Here is a 21751-nt window from a genome sequence, read left to right on the forward strand (position 1 = left end):
TCCTATAAAAGTTTATTAATATGTCTTTGTAAGCAAGGCTGTTCTTTAGCCGATATGCATTAGAAGAGACATACCAGTGTTAAAATACTTCTAAACTGGTTAGTAAATAGCCAATGCCCATGTACCCTGAGTGCCTGCCAGCAAAGGGGTCTCCCCCTTAAAATGAATTCCCTTTCCAACCCACCTACACTCAGGATTCAGCTAAAAGGGTAACACATAGCACAACAGAGGGTATCCAGAAGCATTTTTCATCTCTACAGCCTATGTCTTTAGCAAAACAGTTGCTGGATATTTTGTATCTCACCCTTCATGTATTAGCATTTAATTACATATTAAATTTTTTTAGGCAAATCATGATAGTAGAGTCTTAAAGATCATTAGGTACAATGATATAAATAGATAGCAGTTTTGGTTGCAAGGAAACAAAAAATCAAAATAGGTAAGGCTAGTGTATAATGTAATACCACTGCAGCTAAAATTGGTTTCTGTGAGTTCAAGTTTGCAAATTTTTTCTTATATTCAACACTGAGCTATTTTTAGACTTTAATTATGATACAGTTACATATGGGAAACAGAAATCTATTTCAGAATGAGAACTATAATAATTATTTTCTGTGTTATTTAACAGTTCTTTTCCTCCTGTTTTCTTTTCTTACTAGTTAAAAAAAATTGTTGATTTCTCTATTTGGTCACTGGTGACACAGATTAGAAATTAGAGTTAATAATTTTACTATCCTACTATTTTTTCCTCTCCCAAGCTCTAGTGAAAAAAAATTATATGTCATCCTTCTTTAGACTTCTCTTGGGGATAGAGTCTATAGTATAATGAAGGGTTTAGTAAGGATACAAAGATGATCAGCAGGGACATAATAATGGGACTATATAAAAATAGTAGGAGCTACAGTACAAGTCATTTTATATTTTTAAATATCGTATTTATGAATGTGGTTATCATTGTAATTCTTAATTTATCCCTCACCTATTATACCTGTTACAGAGAACTATATTGTGTATCTTAAGATATAAAATAAAAGCTTTTCATGAGCAAAAACTCAATGCAATGCTAAGAGGCATGGAAGGATGAATGGCTTAACCCAATAATCATGTTGCCTAGCAACAGTAACAATAACACTGAGCATGTGCACAAATAGAAAGCTACAATGGAGATGCAAAACTCAGACAACAGTGATAGAAACTAATATTGGCAAGAGACAAGGAAAGAGTAATTCCTACATTTCTCTAAAAGGATAGTCAAACGTGAATGTGAAACTCTTAGAGTAATGGTTTACTGAGATTTAAGCTGTGGTACTAGTTATAATTCTATTCTCATTTATAACATTCAGTATCATGATGAGCAAGCTGTTTAATGCCACTTGAAATGCTGATTATTTTAGTTACTGAATAGTTTATTACACCTATATTCTAAATTAGGTTCTTAATTATATAAAATGATATTGTAATTCATATTTATGCAGCATGTAAGGTATCAAAAAAACCCCACTCTGAATAGTAAATGAATATGACAACTTCAGCGTACCTTTGGAAGATAATCACAGCCAAGTAGTATTGCTAGCCCAACCAGAGCATTTCTATCCAAACCTAGTTTACTCTTGATGGATGACATTGTATAACAGTCAACATGTGGGTCCTAGAAGAAAGAACGGATTCAGTTTCATCTACAAAAAACTAAACAAAAAAAAACATTATAAAAAATAATTTGTCAAAGCTGTTTCTAAATGTTTATTCCTATAAGTTTAACATTATCCTGATCACCAGAATCTTCATAAAATCTAACACTTCAGTATCTGGAAATAAAGTCATAGTTTCAAAAATGGCTTTAAAAAATTAACTATAGTAGTCATTTTTTCCTCTTTATTGTTTTTTGGTGTCTACAAAAGTAGATTTTCATCGTGCACAATTAAGCACTGTAAAATGTATATTATAGAAATTGTATATTATTGTAATTACATCATCAGAAGTTAACTATCATTAACAGCATCAGGCATATTCTTCTAAGAAACAAGTTCTTTGACACATACATACAAATATTTATTACACTATTTTTAAGTAAAAATAGGATTATATAAAAATACTATTTTGCAATATTTCCTGCCCACTAATATAACTGTATCTTTAATATCAATAATACATACCTTTTTAATGATTGCTTACATTAGACGGACTCTAAGGCGGTGTTTCTCAATGGGGACACTGGGAGCATTTTCAGAAAGATAACAGAATTTTTTGGCAAGAGGTTTAGTCTCCCTGGCTCCAATCCACCAAAGGTCCATAGTCTCCCTTGCCCAACCTTGAACAGTTACAACCAAAATGTCCCATGTATTACCTCCCTCCATGAGAACCGTGGCTGTATTTAGCCATTCTCTATCAATGGGCATTTGGGTTGTTTGCCAAATTTTTGTAATTAGTGACAATGCTGCAGTTAACATCCTTGTATATCTCTCCTTGCATATTTGAAGGTGTTTTTGAAGCTTACTAAAAGTGCAAATTCTGGGTCAAGGCAATACATATTGTATGCAATTTTATAATATGTAGTTGAAACTGATTTAGAATTAAACCTTGTGAAACAAGTCAAGCCCTTAGGAGAGAAATCCACATTTCAAAGAGAATGAACTATGTGGCACTGATATCTTTAGTAACAGTAAACATTTTACTTAGTGATTGCTAAGTGCCAAGAATTAATCCCTTTAAAAAAAGTAGTGTGTAAAAGAAATGCTGAAAAAGAGAAAGAAAAAAATACCTTGGTATTCAAAGTGAAATTTCTATAAACAGTTTGGGCCCCATAAAGGAAAGCATCTCCATCATTGGTGAGGCAGCCATCTACATAACCACTGGCATCGAGGTAAGCACACATGGCTTCAGCTTCCCCAGCAGCCTGGACCCAGGGAATTCCTAAGCATTCCAGCATATCAAGACACTGCAAAGAAAAAGTAGGTGCAACAAATCTAAGAACATTTTTATTGCTGCTTTTTTCAGTGTTTAACTTACTTCTATATCACAAATATTAATAGTAGCTATTTAGGTGTTTTAAAACTTATTACACTTAAGAAACAACTGGAAACTTGAGCACTGAATACTTAATGGCAAAGTATTAGTATTAAACTTTTAGGTGCAATAATAAAAATTGTATTGTGGTTATGTTTTTATTTTTTAAGAGCCCTTATCTTTTAGAGAAAGGTACTGAAATACTAAAACAATATTATGTCCGGGATTTGCTTCAAAATAATGTGGGACCTCCTAGAGAAATGGAAATAAAAACAAAACTAAACAAATGGGACCTAATGAAACTTAAAAGCTTTTGCACAGCAAAGGAAACCAAAAACAAGACGAAAAGACAACCCTCAGAATGGGAGAAAATATTTGCAAATGAAGCAACTGACAAAGGATTAATCTCCAAAATTTGCAAGCAGCTCATGCAGCTCAGTATCAAAAAAACAAATAATCCAATCCGAAAATGGGCAGACGACCTAAATAGACATTTCTCCAAAGAAGATATACAGATGGCCAACAAACACATGAAAGGATGCTCAACATCACTAATCATTAGAGAAATGCAAATCAAAACTACAATGAGGTATCACCTCACACTGGTCAGAATGGCCATCATCAAAAAATCTACAAACAATAAATGCTGGAGAGGGTGTGGAGAAAAGGGAACCCTCTTGCACTGTTGGTGGGAATGTAAATTGATACAGCCAATATGGAGAACAGTATGGAGGTTCCTTAAAAAACTAAGAATAGAACTACCATACGACCCAGCAATATACCACTACTGGGCATATACCCTGAGAAAACCATAATTCAAAAAGAGTCATGTACCACAATGTTCATTGCAGCTCTATTTACAATAGCCAGGACACGGAAGCAACCTAAGTGTCCAATGACAGATGAATGGATAAAGAAGATGTGGCACATATATACAATGGAATATTACTCAGCCATAAAAAGAAACGAAATTGAGTTATTTGTATTGAAGTGGATGGACCTAGAGACTGTCCTACAGAGTGAAATAAGTCAGAAAGAGAAAAATAAACACATATATACGGAATCTAAAAAAAGAAATGGTTCTGAAGAACCTAGGGGCAGGACAGGAATAAAGACGCAGACGTAGAGAATGGACTTGAGGACCTGGGGAGTCGGAAGGGTAAGCTGGGACAAAGTAAGACAGTGGCATGGACATATATACACTACCAAATGTAAAATAGATAGCTAGTGGGAAGCAGCCGCATAGCACAGGGAGATCAGCTCAGTGGTTTGTGACCACCTAGAGGGGTGGGATAGGGAGGGTGGGAGGGAGACACAAGAGGGAGGAGATATGGGGATATATGTATATGTATAGCTGATTCACTTTGTTATAAAGCAGAAAATAACACACCATTGTAAAGCAATTATACTCCAATACAGATGTTAAAAAAAAAAAATGTGGGAGTAGAGGAGTGGGTGGGAGTATAGATGAAACAAAATTGGTCAAGAGTTGATAACTGTTAAAGATTGGTGATGGGTTACTTTTGTATTCGTTTAAAATTTTCTGTAAGGAAAAGCTAAAAATTTTAATGTCAATTAAAAAGTAATCCATATTCGATTAAAAAATTAATTTTAAAAGTACATAAAAAAGTAATGAATATGCAATTTTCATTGTTTTGTTCAACGCTATTATCTCAAGAGTCTGAAAATATCTTGACATAATAATAATTAGTCACATTAACATTTACATCTGTAAAACTACAGCAATTCTTCTCACATGATGATCATCCCAATACGAGCTCTTCCAAAGAAGACGCTATTACACAATTTTGGCTTGAGACCGTTAAGTTCACTTCTTATCACCTCCCCTGTACGATGAAACTCTCACATTATGGGGAACCACACAGGGGTACGTTGATGGAGTGCTCCTAGGAAGTCAAACGTCTGTACAGGATGTTTATATCAATTTGCGGTTTTCTTGGGGTTATGAATTTAACCCAGCTGAGTAGCTTATAGTTTAGCTTTACAGCCTAGTGCATTCTTTCTTGTCATATGTGATACTCTCATTCTATACTGAGGAATACTGGATATGGTGAGGAAAAGAGGCTATTTACCTGTAGTTTCTAGAGACAGAAAAAATATCATCTCTTTTGCTGTAACTGATTAATTGTTTGCATGCTATATGATGTAATAAAAACCTCTGCCAGATGTTGCCCAAGGTGGACAAGGTTCAGAAAGACAAAGTACTATGTCGAAAAAAAAGGTGCTTTTCAGAACTCCGGCTAGGTGACTTTAGAGAGACGGTTTTGTTATAGGTGCTACTGCAACACCATAGTTGTTTCTAATTTACCCATACATAAAAAGTATCCTTTCATAAAAAACAAGAGTTTAAAAGTCATTTCAGATTCTGTTCAAAACCCAGCACAGAATTTGTGATGAGGTTGGTTGCAATTTTCTCTACCCTAAGTCTCTATCACGTGGGGTGGAGGTTGTGTTGGAGGACTAATGTGTGCTTTTCATGCTTGTAACTAAAAATGGCAGTAGATTAGGAGAACGTAAGGCTTAGTAACTGAGTGTACAGAAATATGATAATGATTAATGGGCAGGCAACATTGAACCAATACAAAATGCCTAAGAACACCACAATTAGAGAAATAAAGAAATAGGAATAGAGCAATTTTCTCAAAAGGACATAAACATCTTTTTGCTTTATACTGGGTATTTAACGCCTTAAGTATGTAAACCATAGATATTTCCAGGAACTGATTACAGAAGAAATAATTAGAATTCAGTACAGATATTTTCTTCAATTACTGATAGTCATTAAGGTAGAAGAATCACTAACTGAAAATTATTATTTTTAGTCACATAAAAATAGAAAATAGAATTTCTGGAGAAAAATGCTTATTAATTTATGCAATGCCTTTTAAAAGAAATTAAAATTTTAAACAACATTAAAAAGAAAAACAGGGATAGGAACTCAAAGCAAATATGATAAAAGGTTTACTTCCTTAGTATATAAAGAATTTGAACAAAAGAAAAAGTAAAACCTCAAAAGATAAGTGGGGAAAGGATATGATGGTCATTACCCAGAGAGGGACTAAAACTAAGTGAAATGTTTAACCTCACCATTAAAAGAACAATACATATTAAATATGTATTATATGTATTTATACGTATTATATAAACAAATAAATGTCTTCGATTTTGCATACCAAATAGTACAAAGATAAACCTCCTAATATCCAATAATCTTGTGGGTGCAATGAAATTGCCTATCTCATATCTGTACTGGTAGAAAGTAATTGGCAAGAGTTATAAAATCACTCCTAAACTTTGGTCTATCAATCCCACTTTGGGTAATTTTACCGTAAAATCACAAGAAAAAGCTATGCTTACAAAAAAGTGTTCATCATAATTTCCTGTATAATAGAGAAGAACTAAAAAGCAAACAATATACAATACAATATACAATCATGGGGAATGATTTCATACCTTCATACATGTTGTACCATCATTAAGGTAATGATTTTGAATAGAATATGGTAACAGGGAAACATGGGTATGTTAAGTGAAAATTCCAGATAAAAATTATTTGTGCATGATTACCGCAATTTTTAAAAGTATATACACTTTAAAAAGAGACAGGGGGTGGGCTTCCCTGGTGGCGCAGTGGTTGAGAGTCTGCCTGCCAATGCAGGGGACACGGGTTCGAGCCCTGGTCTGGGAAGATCCCACATGCCACGGAGCAACTGGGCCCGTGAGCCACAATTACTGAGCCTGCGCGTCTGGAGCCTGTGCTCCGCAACAAGAGAGGCCGCGATGGTGAGAGGCCCGCGCACCGCGATGAAGAGTGGTCCCCACTTGCCGCAACTAGAGAAAGCCCTCGCACAGAAACGAAGACTCAACACAGTCATAAATAAATAAATAAATAAATAAAAGAACGTGAATTTCTTTTAAAAAAAAAAAAAAAAAGAGAGACAGGGGACTTCCCTGGTGGCACAGTGGTTAAGAATCCTCCTGCCAATGCAGGCGACACGGGTTTGAGCCCTGGTCCGGGAAGATCCCACATGCCACGGAGCAAATAAGCCCGTGCACCACAGCTACTGAGCCTGTGCTCTAGAGCCCGCGAGCCACAACTACTGAAGCCCGTGTGCCTAGAACTCGTGCTCCACAACAAGAGAAGCCCACACATGGCAAGGAAGAGTAGCCCCAGCTCGCCGCAACTAGAGAAGTCCCCGCGCAGCAACGAAGACCCAGCGCAGCCAAAAATAAATAAATAGATTTATAAAAAAATAAATAAAATAAAAAGAGACAAAATAATAATAGCTCCCTATTGTTTTACTTACTTTATCGTATTATAGATTTCTCTTTAAATTTTTATAAAAATATATATAATGTATAAATATATTAAAATATAACAATAAGTACTTTTTAAAATTACAAAGCCCTAAAGAAAGCCAAATACGTATTGTATCTATGAACTCTAATCCTGAATGAGTAAAGTATGAATTAATGAGACCTCTATTCTGGGAATTCTTTAAGTGCTGAAGATGTCATAAAATGTAACATATTAAGTCCTGACTATGCACCGGTTGTTTTAGATATATTTTCTCTAATTTTCACCATATCCCTGTAAAGTATTACTATCCTATTTTACAGAGTAGGAAACGAGGCAGAGACAGGTTAAAAATCTTGCCCACTGTCCCAGAGTTTCTAATGGCCAGAGTCAGAATCTGAATGCAGGTGAGTTTCACTCCAAAACTTAAACTCTCTTCTCTATTCACACTGTCCTTCTAGTCACAGTAAAGTTAACAAGTATTAAGGATACTGAACGAAAAACTTTATCAAAGTAAAATATACTCTATAATTCAAATCAGAATTATTAAATCAGATGTGAATGCTCACCTCCTTTAAGACTGATTTAAAATGTGATCTCCCTGTTTTCTGAGACCATGTTTTTCCTGAACCTCCATACCGAATCTGATTCCTCTTACTTATGACATCAGCTTTCAGCTTTGGCGGTTCCCCTTCCATAACGAACACCAGTTTTACGTCCATTAGCGTTAAATATGAGATACGAAAAAATAGGTTCCTGAAATATAAAAGTTAATAATACATTAATCATCATATATTGATAGCAGAAGTCAACATAGCAGTATGACATAACGGCAAGAACATTAATATCAAAAATGTTATATGCAATAACATTTTATTTGTTAAGATTTTATTTTAAGTAGACTGTACTGAGAGACCACTGTGTGTCTTTTAGCAAAGGAGATTTATGATTATTCTAATTGTTATGTGGAAAATGGTTTGGAGGAGGAGGAGGCCAAGAGAGGAGGGAGGGAAACTAGCGAAGATTTCATCTCAGCAGGGCAGATAAGAGATGTTGGCATCCACTGAGGCAGTGCTTCTGGACATCGAGAGAAGTTTGTGAATGCAGGGTATATTCTGGAAGTAGAACTGGCAAGACTTCTGATGGATTGGATGTGTGGAGGACAAAACAGGGGGAGAATGGCTCCCAAATTTCTGGCTTTTAGTCATCGAAGCATCCTTGCGGATATGTTAAATAAGCAGCCAAGTATATGAGTCTGAAGCTCAAAGGGTACGAGGTACAAATTTGTGTTATCAATATGGAGATGGCAGATCGAGACATGTTAATACATTTTAAAATCTCAAAATGTAAAACAGCAACAACAAAAGAAATGAAGTGGAAACAAAACCAAGACATCCACTGCTTATGCAATCATCTATTTATATTCTGAGCATGTTTACTCTACCTGAGGTGGGGCTTCATGACTGTCCCAATCATTTTTTTGACTGTCTGTGCTTCACATACCCAGAGACTCAGATCAACCGCAATGGTTTTCCCACCAAGACTGTGCAAGTGGACGTGTTGTTTAACAGGCTCCAGAATCTGCCACAAGTCATTCACTCCCATCCTGGTGATTATCTGCTGTTATTTGAGGCACACTTTTCAAAAGATTGTAAAAAGACATAGAAGCTCAGAACAGAAATTCAAACAGTGTATTTTGAGCTAGTGTGGGGTGATTCATAAATAATAGAGTATTCTTATTTCTTCCATTGGTCAGCTCTTCGGAATGAATCAAGAACACCTGAAACATTAAAAATGGTGGTAATACACTTAGTGGCTTCAAAAATATTGACACAACTAACAGATGAAAAGTTACTAACAGATTATAGCATGCTGAATTTGTCCTTAAAATCCACTCATGTCACCAAATATGTTTCTCTATAGTACTGAAAAATAGTTATTTTTAAACTTAATGTAACCAAATGTCAATGGCTGCCTTGTCCCTCCTCATTCTTTCCTCTTTTCCACGCAGTCTTTAGCAGTGACTGAGAATAAAATTTTTCACATGGTCACATTAATATTGCAAGAAATTTGGAAAACAAAAGGAAAAATTACCCCCATCTCAAAAAGGTGGTAATTGGCTTTGTCCCAGCTAATAAGAGCTAACAAATGCTGAGAAGGGAAGAAAATCCACAGATGTGGTAATGCATATTTCTCTTCTTGAGAATTCACTCCTTGGTTTACATACCTAAAGAGAGAATAGGACTAGTCCTCTATCATAATCAGGAAAAACAAAAAGACAAAAGCAAGGAAGAATGCAAACACATAAACAAACAAAAAAACACAAAAGATTAATGAAGGAAAACTGATGGAAAAGTGGGGGGGAGATAGAAAAGGAAGAGTTGAAGGAATACATAATTTTTTTTTTTTTTAAGAGCATTGGCTTTTTAAATTGCAAGGTCATGCATGTTCATTGTGGGAAAATAAAAAATCTTTTCAAAGAAAAATATTTTAAAATCACCTATAGTTCCACTATCCAAAGAAAACTGATGTTAAACTCTTTTCTATGTACATGACATTTTAAAAACAAAATTGGCTTAAACCCTGCTATTGTAACCTGCTTTGGTATTTTCTATATGCCAGTTTTTCCTTATTAAACACATATAGCTGTTTTTCTTTTCCTTTGTTATTATTTGATAAAAAATATTATGTAGCATTTGCATTGAAGATTCAGTCTGACTATGTAAAGTCTGACTATGTATCCTCTGAATAATGACCTTAATTCACGCTACAAACACAAGGTAGGATACAAGACATATTAAGACAAAAAGCTATCACCACAATGTAAAGCCATTCTAAATAAAATGTAACTGTATGGTCTGTTCCTTTAACAGAGTCCATAGTAAAAGCAAATGTTCTCAAATTGTACATGGCTACAAAGAAAATAAATGCTGGAAATGTGGCTATCTGTCATTTTCTCTGAGCTTTTCTGAATCTTAATTTTAAACGTGGTCAGTGTAACCCTAAGTAGTATTTTGTGCACTCGCTTTTATGAAGAGCTGCACAAATATTTGCCGATATGTCACTTTAGAAGGAAAATTATAGATTTAAATACAGAGAAGAAAGCATTAGGTAGTAATGGTAGTTCCAGTGCTAATATTGTCTATTGCACATCAAGAAGGCCCACAGATTGAACGTGGGTGGCACTGTGACATGGATTCAGAGTCAAGGTTTTATCTCTTTGTTAGTGAAAAGTTGTAGTAAACTCTGGAAAAAGAGCGGGGGGGGGGGGGGGGGCGCATGTATTCCCTAAGGCATTATTATGAAGGGAAATAAGCCTTTTAAAGTGTTAATCACTAGGGCTTCCCTGGTGGCGCAGTGGTTAAGAATCCGCCTGCCACTGCAGGGTACATGGGTTCCAGCCCTGGTCCGGGAAGATCCCACATGACACGGAGCAACTAATCCCGTGCGCCGCAACTACTGAGCCTGCGCTCTAGAGCCCGCGAGCCACAACTATTGAAGCCCGTGTGCCACAACTACTGAGCCCACGTGCCACAACTACTGAAGCCCGTGCGCCTAGAGCCCGGGCTCCGCAACAAGAGAAGCCACTGCAGTGGGAAGCCCACGCACGTCAATGAAGAGTAGCACCTGCTTGCTGCAACTAGAGAAAGCCCGCGTGCAGCAGCAAAGACCAGCACCACCAAAAATAAATAAATAAATAAATTTAAAAGAAAAGAAAAAAATAAAGTATTAACCACCACAACATGTAAAATTCAGAAATAGAAAATTTGAGGGGGAAGTTCTTATTGATAATTGTGCTTTCCTTTTATTTGTGACTCATGCTGGATACTGGAATGTGTTGCTACTGAAGGAAATTAAGCAATTTCTCTCTGGAGGAACGTTATCATAACTGATTCTAGTTCATTTAAATTTGACCCTGACGCTAGCTGTCAAATTTTTAAATGCAGGTATCTCCTGATTTAGCAGTAGCTCTCCTAGGAATTTACTTTAGGATATGCTCTTAAGTGTTTACAGATTTATATTCATTGTAGCATTGTTTATATTAGACACTGGGAAGAACCAAATGAGCACAACAGACATATCTTTAAGCAAATTATGGTATATTCAAACAATGGAATAGATGATGCAGCAAATAAAAATGGATACATCTACCTGTACTGATGGAAAAAAGTCTCCAAGTTTCGAAAGAAATGAAAACAGGTACAAAATAGGTTATTTATTAGGGATGACTTAAGTTGAGAGATGTGAAAAATTACTTTGTGTTGTTTAATTTTTGTGTTTATTTTTTTAAATAACTATATGCTTGTATTACTTTTCAAATTAAAAAAAAAAAAAGCTAAAAAATGTGGCCCTATCTGTAAAGGGTTGGGCAAATAAACTAGAAATCTTTAGATGGTTTATGTCTTGCCTAAATATTAAGTAATGAAATATGGACACAGTTCATGGGTCAATTAAAAAGCAATGTTCGGGCTTCCCTGGTGGCGCAGTGGTTGAGAGTCTGCCTACTGATGCAGGGGACGCGGGTTCGAGCCCTGGTCTGGGAAGATCCCACATGCTGCAGAGTAGCTAGGCCCGTGAGCCACAATTGCTGAGCCTGCGCGTCTGGAGCCTGTGCTCCGCAACAAGAGAGGCCGCGATAGTGAGAGGCCTGCACACCGTGATGAAGAGTGGTCCCCGCTCGCCGCAACTAGAGAAAGCCCTCACACAGAAACGAAGAACCAACACAGCCATAAATAAAATAAAATAAAAAAAAAAGCAATGTTCTACAAATTTATGAGTACCTGAATATCAAATATGACTTCAGTATGCCTTTTTAAGGATAAGAGATTCACTTTTTCTTGTTTCCTCCAGAATGCCCAGGAATGAGTTGTATGGTCTTAGGCAAGGCGCATCTTTTCTCTGTCCCTTCCATCTCTAAAGTTCAATCCTTCCTACCGTGTCTCTAATGCTTCATTACATAGGCTGACTGCACATATATAAATGAATAGTAAGAATAAAGACTGTCGCATGGTGCAGTGTTATCATGGCACACACAAACACATGTTTATGTATAGGACTGTGATGTACCCTGTATTCCTTCTGAGGGTGGTGGGAAAAAAAATTGGAGAAACACTAATGAGGTAGACTCACTCTTAAAAACTGTAGTCCTCTATTTCAAGCACATTTGGAACATTTTTAAGGATTTTAATGGAATATATTATTCACTGGGGCAGCCATGCCTGGAAAAATAAACATAAACCCAGAACTGATTCTATTATATTTTAAGATTCCCACAGATTGGATCCCTTAAGCAAGACAAAGAGGGCTTTTAACTAAGCCCATAAGTAATGTCTTTAATATAATATGATCATTACACTTAAAACTTAATTATTCATGTTATTTTAATTTCTTTTGTCAGAAATAAACCTGGCTTAAAGAATGAACATCCCGGGACTTCCCTGGTGGCACAGTGGTAAAGAATCCACCTGCCAATGCAGGGGACACAGGTTCGAGCTCTGGTCCGGGAAGATCCCACATGCCGCGGAGCAACTAAGCCCGTGTGCCACAACTACTGAGCCTGCGCTCTAAAGCCCGCATACCTAGAGCCCGTGCTCCGCAACAAGAGAAGCCACTGCAATGAGAAGCCCATGCACCACAACGAAGAGCAGCCCCTGCTCGCTGCAACTAGAGAAAGCCCGCGCACAGTAACGAAGACCCAACACAGACAAAAATAAATAAATAAATAAATAAATTTAAAAAAAGGAATGAGCATCTGTGGTTATGTTACAGAACAACTAGCACTGGCAGCTGAACAGATATGTACCTAGGATATCTATTTTGGCTATTCCTTTATTATAATATGAGCAAAGACTACAAAGCTGTAACAATGGCTGCTTAAACACAACTAGTACGAAAAACGCAGGCAAAAAGAAAAAAGGTCTGTAACAAAATTATCATTTAGGTCTCAGAAAGTAAAAATTAAGTTACTATCTCTGAGCTAAGGTGTTCTCTTCTCCACTTTCCTTAGTTATATGACATTTTCTAGGAAAAAAAAAAGTCTCTTTCATTGCCAGTCTTCCTGGTCACCATATTTTTTTCTTCCAGTTTTATTGAGATACAACTGACACACAGCACTGCTTAAGGTTCAGTTGTACAACAAAATGATTTAACTTAAATACATCATGAAATGATTACAGTAAGTTTACCACATCCACCATCCCATAAAGACACAAAATTAAAAAATGTTTTCCTTGTGTTGAGAACTCAGGATTTGCTCTCCTAACAACTTTCACATATAACGTACAGCAATGTTAATATTAATCATGCTGTACATGACACCCTTAGTATTTATTTATTTTATAACTGGAAGTTTGTACCTTTGACCACCTTCATCCAATTCCTTTTTAAACTACTTTGGTACCTTGACCTAGAGTCCCAATATATCTACTGAAATGCATTTGAAAAAGGTTAAAATCTCTCGTGTCCCCCAAGCATACTCCTATAAAGTAGTAACGCTCTGCTCTTTCTTTCATAACCATGAAAGAATTGCTGCTATCGTGAAACGTGCTTTCTCCCACTTTTTTCTCTGAATGATAGGACCCAAGGGGACAATTTTTAGGAGCTAGCCTCTCTCTAACATGCCCCAATGAGTCTTTTTTTTTTCTTTCTTAGTAACTTACCATTAATGAATTTCCATTAGACTTTCTTGAATAACTGCAAGACTTTATATAGCCTTCACCACTTTTAACTAAAAAATAATAGATTAGAACTATGCCAAGCAACACTATTTAAAGGATTGGTGGTAGGCATAAGAACTAGAAAGTTAGAAGAAAGAGTCACAGGAAGATTATTTTTAGAGTCAGAGAGCTGAGTCTCCTTTGAATACTCTATAATGAAGAAACTTCTCTTCAGTTTCCCTCTTTAATATTTATCCCTCATCATCTGACAACTTCTCCGAATTCTTGATAAGAACATCTAATCTCCTACTTTATCTTTACATGGATGCATAATATGCATCTAATTCTTGATTCCACCATCTCTCCTCAAAACTGTTCTACCCCTAGTCATTGCCAAATATCCAGTTGCTTAGGCCAAAAACCTAGCAGTCATTCTTGATTGTTCTCTTTACTTCACTCTCTAACAGCAACTTGATCAACAAGTCCCCTGTCTCCAGAACACATCCTAAATCCCCATTTCTAAAGATACTCTTCTAGTACCTGAAGTCTGCTAACTGGCCTCCCTGCTTCTACTTTTTACTACCTGCCACCCACGCAATCATCCTCCCCATAGAAGCCACAATGATCTTATTTAAAAATCTAAAACATATTTAAAAATCTTCATCTTTCTGGTAATGGATAGTGAATTTCCTTAAGGGTGACATAACTTGTTTGTTACCAGTTAATTTACTTCATTTATGGTGCTATCTTATAGCCAGTTGTAAAATGCAAAAAATATTACTGTAAAATTACAAAGCATTCTAAATGTAATACATTCTTTTAAAATACTATTTTAGGATTATCTTCAATAGATCTACAACCTAAGGTCTTTGTGCTCCTTTTGAAAATCACTTGTAAAAGCAGAATATTAAACAAATACCTCAATAGTTCTGAAAGGGTAAAATTATGTGAAATATCTTATGAAAAATTACACCATGTGTGTGTGTTTGTTTTTTTTGGCTGTGCCGTGTGGCTTGTGGGATCTCAGTTCTCCACTCAAGGACTGAACCTGGGCCACGGCAGTGAAAGCCCAGAATCCTAACTACTGGGCCACCAGGGAACTCCCCATAACATGTTTTAAGAATGCACTTAATCTAAAATGTCTACTTCCACGATCTATTATTTCCCAATCCTTGTCACTTTCTTTGCACCAGACCTTCCTTTGAAGTGATATTAAGTAGCAATGGTAAGACTGTAAAAGCATTTAAAGTTCCAAAAGGGGACAGAATGCAACAACTTTTAAGATATTCAAGTACAACTACACTCAAAGATAGAACAGATGGTTCTTGCATGAGGTCATGATCAACCTGAAAAGGTTGCTTGAAAATAGCTCAGCATTAAGTAAAATTTTAAAATACTACATATAGCAAACTCACCCCAAACTATGTATAATTTTATCTTCCATTTTTATTTTAATAGGGTGAAATTTGAAATTTTTTATGACGTAAGATTTGGTGAGTCTCTACTCCTATCTTTTATAATGTAATGATTTCATTGACATCAATCTGCTCATGCAATCAATGTAGATTACATATATTTTAAAAAGTCTCCTAATATAGTTCTTAAGAATTAATGTGATGCAAGAATACTTATGCGGGGGCTTCCCTGGTGGCGCAGTGGTTGGGAGTCCGCCTGCCGATGCAGGGGACACGGGTTCGAGCCCTGGTCTGGGAAGATCCCACATGCCACGGAGCAACTAGGCCCGTGAGCCACAGCTACTGAGCCTGCGCGTCTGGAGCCTGTGCTCCGCAACAAGAGAGGCCGCGATAGTGAGAGGCCCGTGCACCGCGATGAAGAGTGGCCCCCACTTGCCACAACAGGAGAAAGCCCTCGCACAGAAGCGAAGACCCAACACAGCCAAAAATAAATAAATCAATCAATAAAAAAAAAAAAAAAAAAAAAGCAAGCCACTAGTGTGTATTTGGACCAATTAAAAAAAAAAAAAAAAAAAGAATACTTATGTGAATCAACAAAATCAGAACAACCCATAGCAAATAACTTTATAGCCTACTAGTGGCTTCAATTTATATGCTTTAGTGAAAGAGCATTGGACTTGGGATAGAAAGCCTAAAATTTTGATCCTGGATATACACTGACTAGCTGTACAAGCTTGGGAGGACATTTAACCCATCTACAAAACGAGAGGTATTAAACCAAATGAATTACAAGATTCTGATATCTTTTGAATCTCATCACCAATTTTGATAGCTTGGTATTAAAAACAAATCACTCTATTTCAGATATTATTTCTTGGTAGAAAGAACATGAATTTCTAGTTTAAAAAAAGAGCTTAAGAATCCCCTTCAGGTTAAAACAAAACCAAATCCTTTGATGTAACCATATGGTACCCATAAATCAATTTATGCTCCTAAAACTTCCTTAAAAGCTAATAAGCTTTATTGGTTAATTATAAAACTGAATGAGGTGAGAAAAGCACAGAACCTTGCTAATTCCACTAATGAATCAAATTTAAAGAACATAAAAGAGGTCAATGGTTTGATATGTAAAAATATACATTTTATTAAACTAACAGCTTTCCAGTTTTATTTCAGTTTTAAGCAAAAACATTAGAAACAAATTTTTTTAACAATAAAGCAGGAACTACTTTAAATTTCCCAATTCCCATGCAGATGACTCTATTTCATATAAAGTTTGGTAAACTGTATAATGCTTATTTCAGTTCAGGATTGTATTGTATAGGACTTACCACATAATTTCACTAATTAATGCTGTGTTTATTATTTCTTCAGTTTTATTTTCATATGAATTTAGCTTAAACTTTGAAGAATAATATAACCCTGGCTTAAATAACTTGTTATTAATAAATATTTATTAAATGCCTACTATTTACCAGAATTATTCTTGGTGCTGGAGATACAATAATGAAAGATCAAGCCCTGCATTTAAGGACCGTGGTTAGGTGAGATTAGAGATAAAAAGGGAATTATAAGAATGTGACAAGTACAGGCACAGAAGTAAGGCTAGAGAACTACAGGAGTAAATAGAGCTAAAGAAGGTATCCTACCTAGTGTAGGGCATCAAGGAAGACTTCTTAAAGGAAGTGACATATAAGCAGAGACCTCCCAACTGTGTTTCCCATCTTTTACCCACAAGGACCACTTGGGCCAGATGTCGTAGTGTTTTCACCTATTTTGGCTATGTCATATGTGTATCATGGCAAAGGCCAGGATATATTTGATTATCTTTATAAGTAAAAGGGTAGGAATTTCCTTACTGGAGACCGTAAGTTTGACATCAATTTCTTCGGGGGTGTTCTGGGTTAGCAGTAAATACCCCTTTTTTCCATCTAGAAAGGAAGATTTTGGGGTATAGAAAGTATATTACGTAGCTACATCAGCATGTCACGTGAAGAGCTGTGTAAAGACAGAAGCGGTAGCTTAATGTCGGGTTGAGAAGGCGCTGAAAGCTAAGCCAAGGAACTTAAACTTCTTTAGTTCCGATGTTTATTGAGAGGGTTTACAATGTAGGCACGCGCCAGCGGAAAGAAAGATTGTAAATAAACAACCACAATGCCTTAAGGTAACTGCTATAATGGAAGTATTTCCAAAACACAAAGTTAACACCAAAAAAGAGGAACACCCAAGTGTGCCCACGGGGATCAGGGAAGGCTCGCCCAGGATGGCCTTGAACCAGGCGTGGGAGTGTACCCCACGGTGCCCGGGGGAGGGACATTCGGGACGCAGCGGCCTCCGCACGGCCGGCAGAGCGCGGAGCCGGGGCCGACAGCTCCCACGCGCCGGGGCGAACCGCAGGGACGGGGAGACTCCGGGCTCGGAAAGCAGGGCTGAATCCGGCCGGGAACTTCGGACCGCTGTCCTCCTGGACCCAAAGGGAGCCTCTGACGGTGTTTTGGGAGGAGGGGCAGGCGCGACAGGGACGCGAACACAGAGCTCGCCCCCAACCCAGAGTGCAAAGGAGCCAGTGGAAGGACCCGGGCGGTGCCGTCTCTCCACCGTTCTGCGGGACTTACCGGGGCAACCCTTCCTCCTTGGTTTTGAAAGACGCCCTTCCGTGATTTACCAGTTTGGCCTGAATCCTAACTACTGCTGTCTCCAAGTTTCTAAAATTTCTCTTCTCAAAAAAAAAGAAAAAGAAAAGGAAAGACTTTCTCTTTCCTTCCCCAAGCAAAGTCGACCGTTTGGCGCTTAGCACCCTGCCCCGGAAAGCTCCTGGGGAGCACTTCGAATTCGGCGCCTTCTCGCCCATGGCCCCGCCTCTTCCGGGAAGTGACTGGCCCCTTTCCGCGACCGCGGCCGTACGCTCGGCTTCCCGGCCTCCCAGCCGGTCGCTGTACGCATGGGTAGGACTGTAGTCGGGGGGCTCCGAATTTTTTTTCACTTTCACTTAGGCAAATCACCCGCCCCACTCCCCGCGTCCCGCTGTCGCCGAGCCCTGAGCTTCTACAAGCTTTCTCCGTCCGCCCAGGAGCACTTCCGGCCCCTCCTCTTAGACTCCAGTGGCGCGAAAACTCCGAACCGCGCACGCGCGGGCGGAGTCCCGGCGGGAGGGGGGGCGGGGCGCAGGCGCGGAGTGTCCCGCGGTGGGCGCCGGGGCGGCCGGGCTGCTGCCTTCTCCCGCGGTGGGCGCGCGGAACCCCGCGGGCCGACGGCGGCCGGCCGACGCCGAGACGCCCCTTGGGTGGCTTTGTCGTCCTGTTGAGCCGCGACCGCCCCGCCGATCGGGTTCCTTGGGGAGACTTCGACTTGTTCGAGGTAGGGTGAGGGCGCGCGCCGTCGCTCTCCCTTGCTGCGGGTCCATGCCCCTTCACCGCACTCCTGGCTGGCGCCCGCAGCCCACCCGGTGGCGGCCGGGTCAGCGGAGCTGCGGCAGTGTCCAGGGGGCTCGAGCGGCCCGGCCCACGGCCGGCGGATATCTTCGCGCCCTCTCCGCAGGCGGCACAGGTCCCCTCAGCCGCGGGAAACTTGCCCGTGTGTCTGCTGGGCTCCTCCCTCGGGCGGCTCTGGTGGCGAGGCTTGCCAATCCCGGCTCGGGCTGCGGGACCCGGCGCCCGGCCCCAAACGGCCCTTTAGGCTTTGACGAGGGGCTTGGGGGGTATAAGGGTCGGGGGGTGAGGTTGGGTTCGGGAATCGGGCTCTTATCTACCCGTTTGATGGTACCTCGCAAGTAGCAACTTAAGTATGTTTAAGAGATGTATGTAAATATTACTTCAATTGGATTTGTTGCTAAATGCCAGTTTCATGAGAACGCAAACTGTTCTGTACCTGGAAGAATTAAATTGTGATGTTTGGAGGTTTTATGATGTCGTTTCTTTTCCCTGATTTTCTCGTGGAGATGAGCTGGAGAAGAATCACTATTGGGAATTGCGGAACACAGGACTCAAGGGTAGAGAAAGGGCTTGAGAGGATCCTGGGATAATTCCTAGAAAGAGCAACTATTTGCTGTTTAAACCCTGAAGACAAGTTATGTGAGTGCTTACTACTCTGTATATTTCATGAGGAGACGATTACAAGCGAGTGTTTTAAAGACAAGCTACTCTGGAATGTATATTCAAAAGAAAAGAAGTCCAAATTCGCTGACAGCTTTTAGACGGCTGCTGGGTAGTCTTTTAACATGTTCACTAGCATGTGCACTGGCCTGCAGAGAGTTCCATGGGTGCATGGGTGGAGAGGGAGCATATTGGAACTACTTAGATTTACTTTATCTCGTTCTTTCACTGTGTGAAATATGCAGAGTAATAATTTCCTATGAGGATGTGTATTTACAGTTGTGTTGGGTTTTTTTTTCCTTGAATGGCTGTAAGTACAAAGAAGTTTGGAGATTACTAGAATATTGCTTAAAAAACATGTTTTTGTGCAAGACAGAACCAGTGTTGTGTGACCCGGGACAAGTCGGTACCATCTCTGCAAATTTCAGTTCCTATTCTGTAATTGGAGAAAATAACATGGTCCCTAACTCACAGGATTCTTAAATATGTGAGGGTGGGGGGGGATAGAGAGTGAGAGTTAGAGTTTTATCTCTGTACCTGTCTATAATTAGTATGAAGTATTTAGAATTGAGCCTGGCAAAAAGTCAGCACAAAAGGCATATTAAAGTGGTTACAGTGAAAAACCAGTTTCATTCCCAAAAGTTTATTTTACTGAGTGCCTGGATGTAGAATTTTGTGTAAAACCTGCCTAAATCTTGACTATCATTTTTAGACCTAAGTTAGGAAAATTAATCAAAGCCGTACTTGGCTTCCTTTCAGGAATTAATAAATAACTCAAAATTTTACCACAATAGTATGCATTATATTTAAGGCAAAATTAAATGTCACAGTTTTATATATACACACACACACACACACATAAGTCCAGATGACTGAGGGTCAAGTGTACAAGTGTAGATACTTACATTAATGTTAGTGTTTTGGATTCACTAGTTAATGAGATACATCTTTCTCACTAAACATAGTTTCCCTGGTGACCAAATTCAGAATACTTCCTGTGGCTTTCTTAGCTCCACTCCCAAATCTGCCTCTACTGCAGAGTATATTTTACTGCCTACTGGCCTCTGTATCTCAGGAGCACTTCAAACTCAGTGTTTTCAAACAACATAAATGTATTATTTATCCTCCTTCCTTTCCAGACCTGCTCAGTCTACTGATAATGGCATTTAGTATTAAGAGTAAAGGTTGTTTCTGAAAATTAAACACAAGGTAAAATTTTATAAAGCAAGCCCAAGTTTTAATTGGCTTGAATAGTAACATTAGAGGGACATATCACATTAGAATCCTTTATGTAGTTTTATACATTATGTTAATATCCAATATCCAATTAATATCCAATTTGGATATTAATCCAAAATTAATATCCAATTTCACTGCCTATAAATAGTCAAACTTGGTTAAACTCAGTTCATACCACGAGGAACCTGGACGTTAAAGAGGTTTGACTTTGGGTTTGGACAACCTGGGTTTGGATCTAGGCTGTGCTAAGTTATAGCTACATAAGTCTTCAGATTCAGTTGGTTTAACTTTGGGAGGTTTGACTTTGGGTTTGGACAACCTGGGTTTGGATCTAGGCTGTGCTAAGTTATAGCTACATAAGTCTGGGTATCTTTTAATTGAGCCTCAATATCCCCTTTTGTAAAGTAAGGACGATACTTAGAAGGATGTTGAGGATTAAAGGAAAGGTTTGTACCTCTTAATCCCCTTCACTTATTTCATCCCCGACCCCTCCCTCTAGCAACTATCCATTTGTTCTCTATATCTGTGAGTCTGTTTTCATTTTGTTTTGTTTCTTTTGTTTTTTAGATTCCACATATAAGTGAGATCCTATGGGTATTTGTCTTCCTCTGTCTGACTTATTTCATTCAGCATAATACCCTTTAGATTCACCCATGTTGTTGCAAATGGCAAGATTTCATTTTTAATGGTTGTGTAATATTCCATTGTGTGTGTATGTGTGTATCACACCTTTATCCATTTATCTGTTGATAGACACTTAGGTTCCTTCCATATCTTGCCTATTGTAAATAATGCTGCAGTGAACATTGGTGTGCATGCCACTGCTTTTGTTCAGCACCCCTTATCCTTTAGAGACTGGTCTCTTTTGCCCCTATTCTTACTCTGTTTCGTTTGTCTTCTATATTGAGGTCACAGGGATTTTTTAAAACACAAATCTGAGTGTTCACATTTTATTGTCTGAAGTGCTGTGCTTATTTAGTACTTCCTAGTTTTGCTCATCTGGAATTGTTTGATGGATGGCCTAATGAG

The 21751-nt window shown here is 38.4% G+C and overlaps 2 protein-coding genes across 2 annotated transcripts in view; one reads left to right on the forward strand and one right to left on the reverse strand.

Moving 5' to 3' along the window:
- GEN1 (GEN1 Holliday junction 5' flap endonuclease) overlaps positions 1-18413 on the reverse strand; it is a 30198-nt gene extending 11785 nt beyond the window's left edge. Inside the window, exons 1-5 of the mRNA XM_036872879.1 lie at positions 18008-18413; positions 8766-8941; positions 7891-8077; positions 2759-2935; positions 1538-1648 (exon numbers count right to left, since the gene is read on the reverse strand). Coding sequence (XP_036728774.1) covers positions 1538-1648; positions 2759-2935; positions 7891-8077; positions 8766-8926 — 636 coding nt within the window. The 5' untranslated portion in view covers positions 8927-8941; positions 18008-18413. The remainder of the gene's footprint in view (positions 1-1537; positions 1649-2758; positions 2936-7890; positions 8078-8765; positions 8942-18007) is intronic.
- Positions 18414-18592: 179 nt separating this feature from the next.
- The window catches only part of SMC6 (structural maintenance of chromosomes 6), a 76038-nt gene continuing 72879 nt past the window's right edge, over positions 18593-21751 (forward strand). Inside the window, exon 1 of the mRNA XM_036872878.1 lies at positions 18593-18749. The gene's annotated coding sequence lies outside the window, so the exon portion shown is untranslated. The remainder of the gene's footprint in view (positions 18750-21751) is intronic.

This window comes from Balaenoptera musculus, chromosome 13 (assembly GCF_009873245.2).
Source record: "Balaenoptera musculus isolate JJ_BM4_2016_0621 chromosome 13, mBalMus1.pri.v3, whole genome shotgun sequence".
NCBI lineage: Eukaryota > Metazoa > Chordata > Mammalia > Artiodactyla > Balaenopteridae > Balaenoptera > Balaenoptera musculus.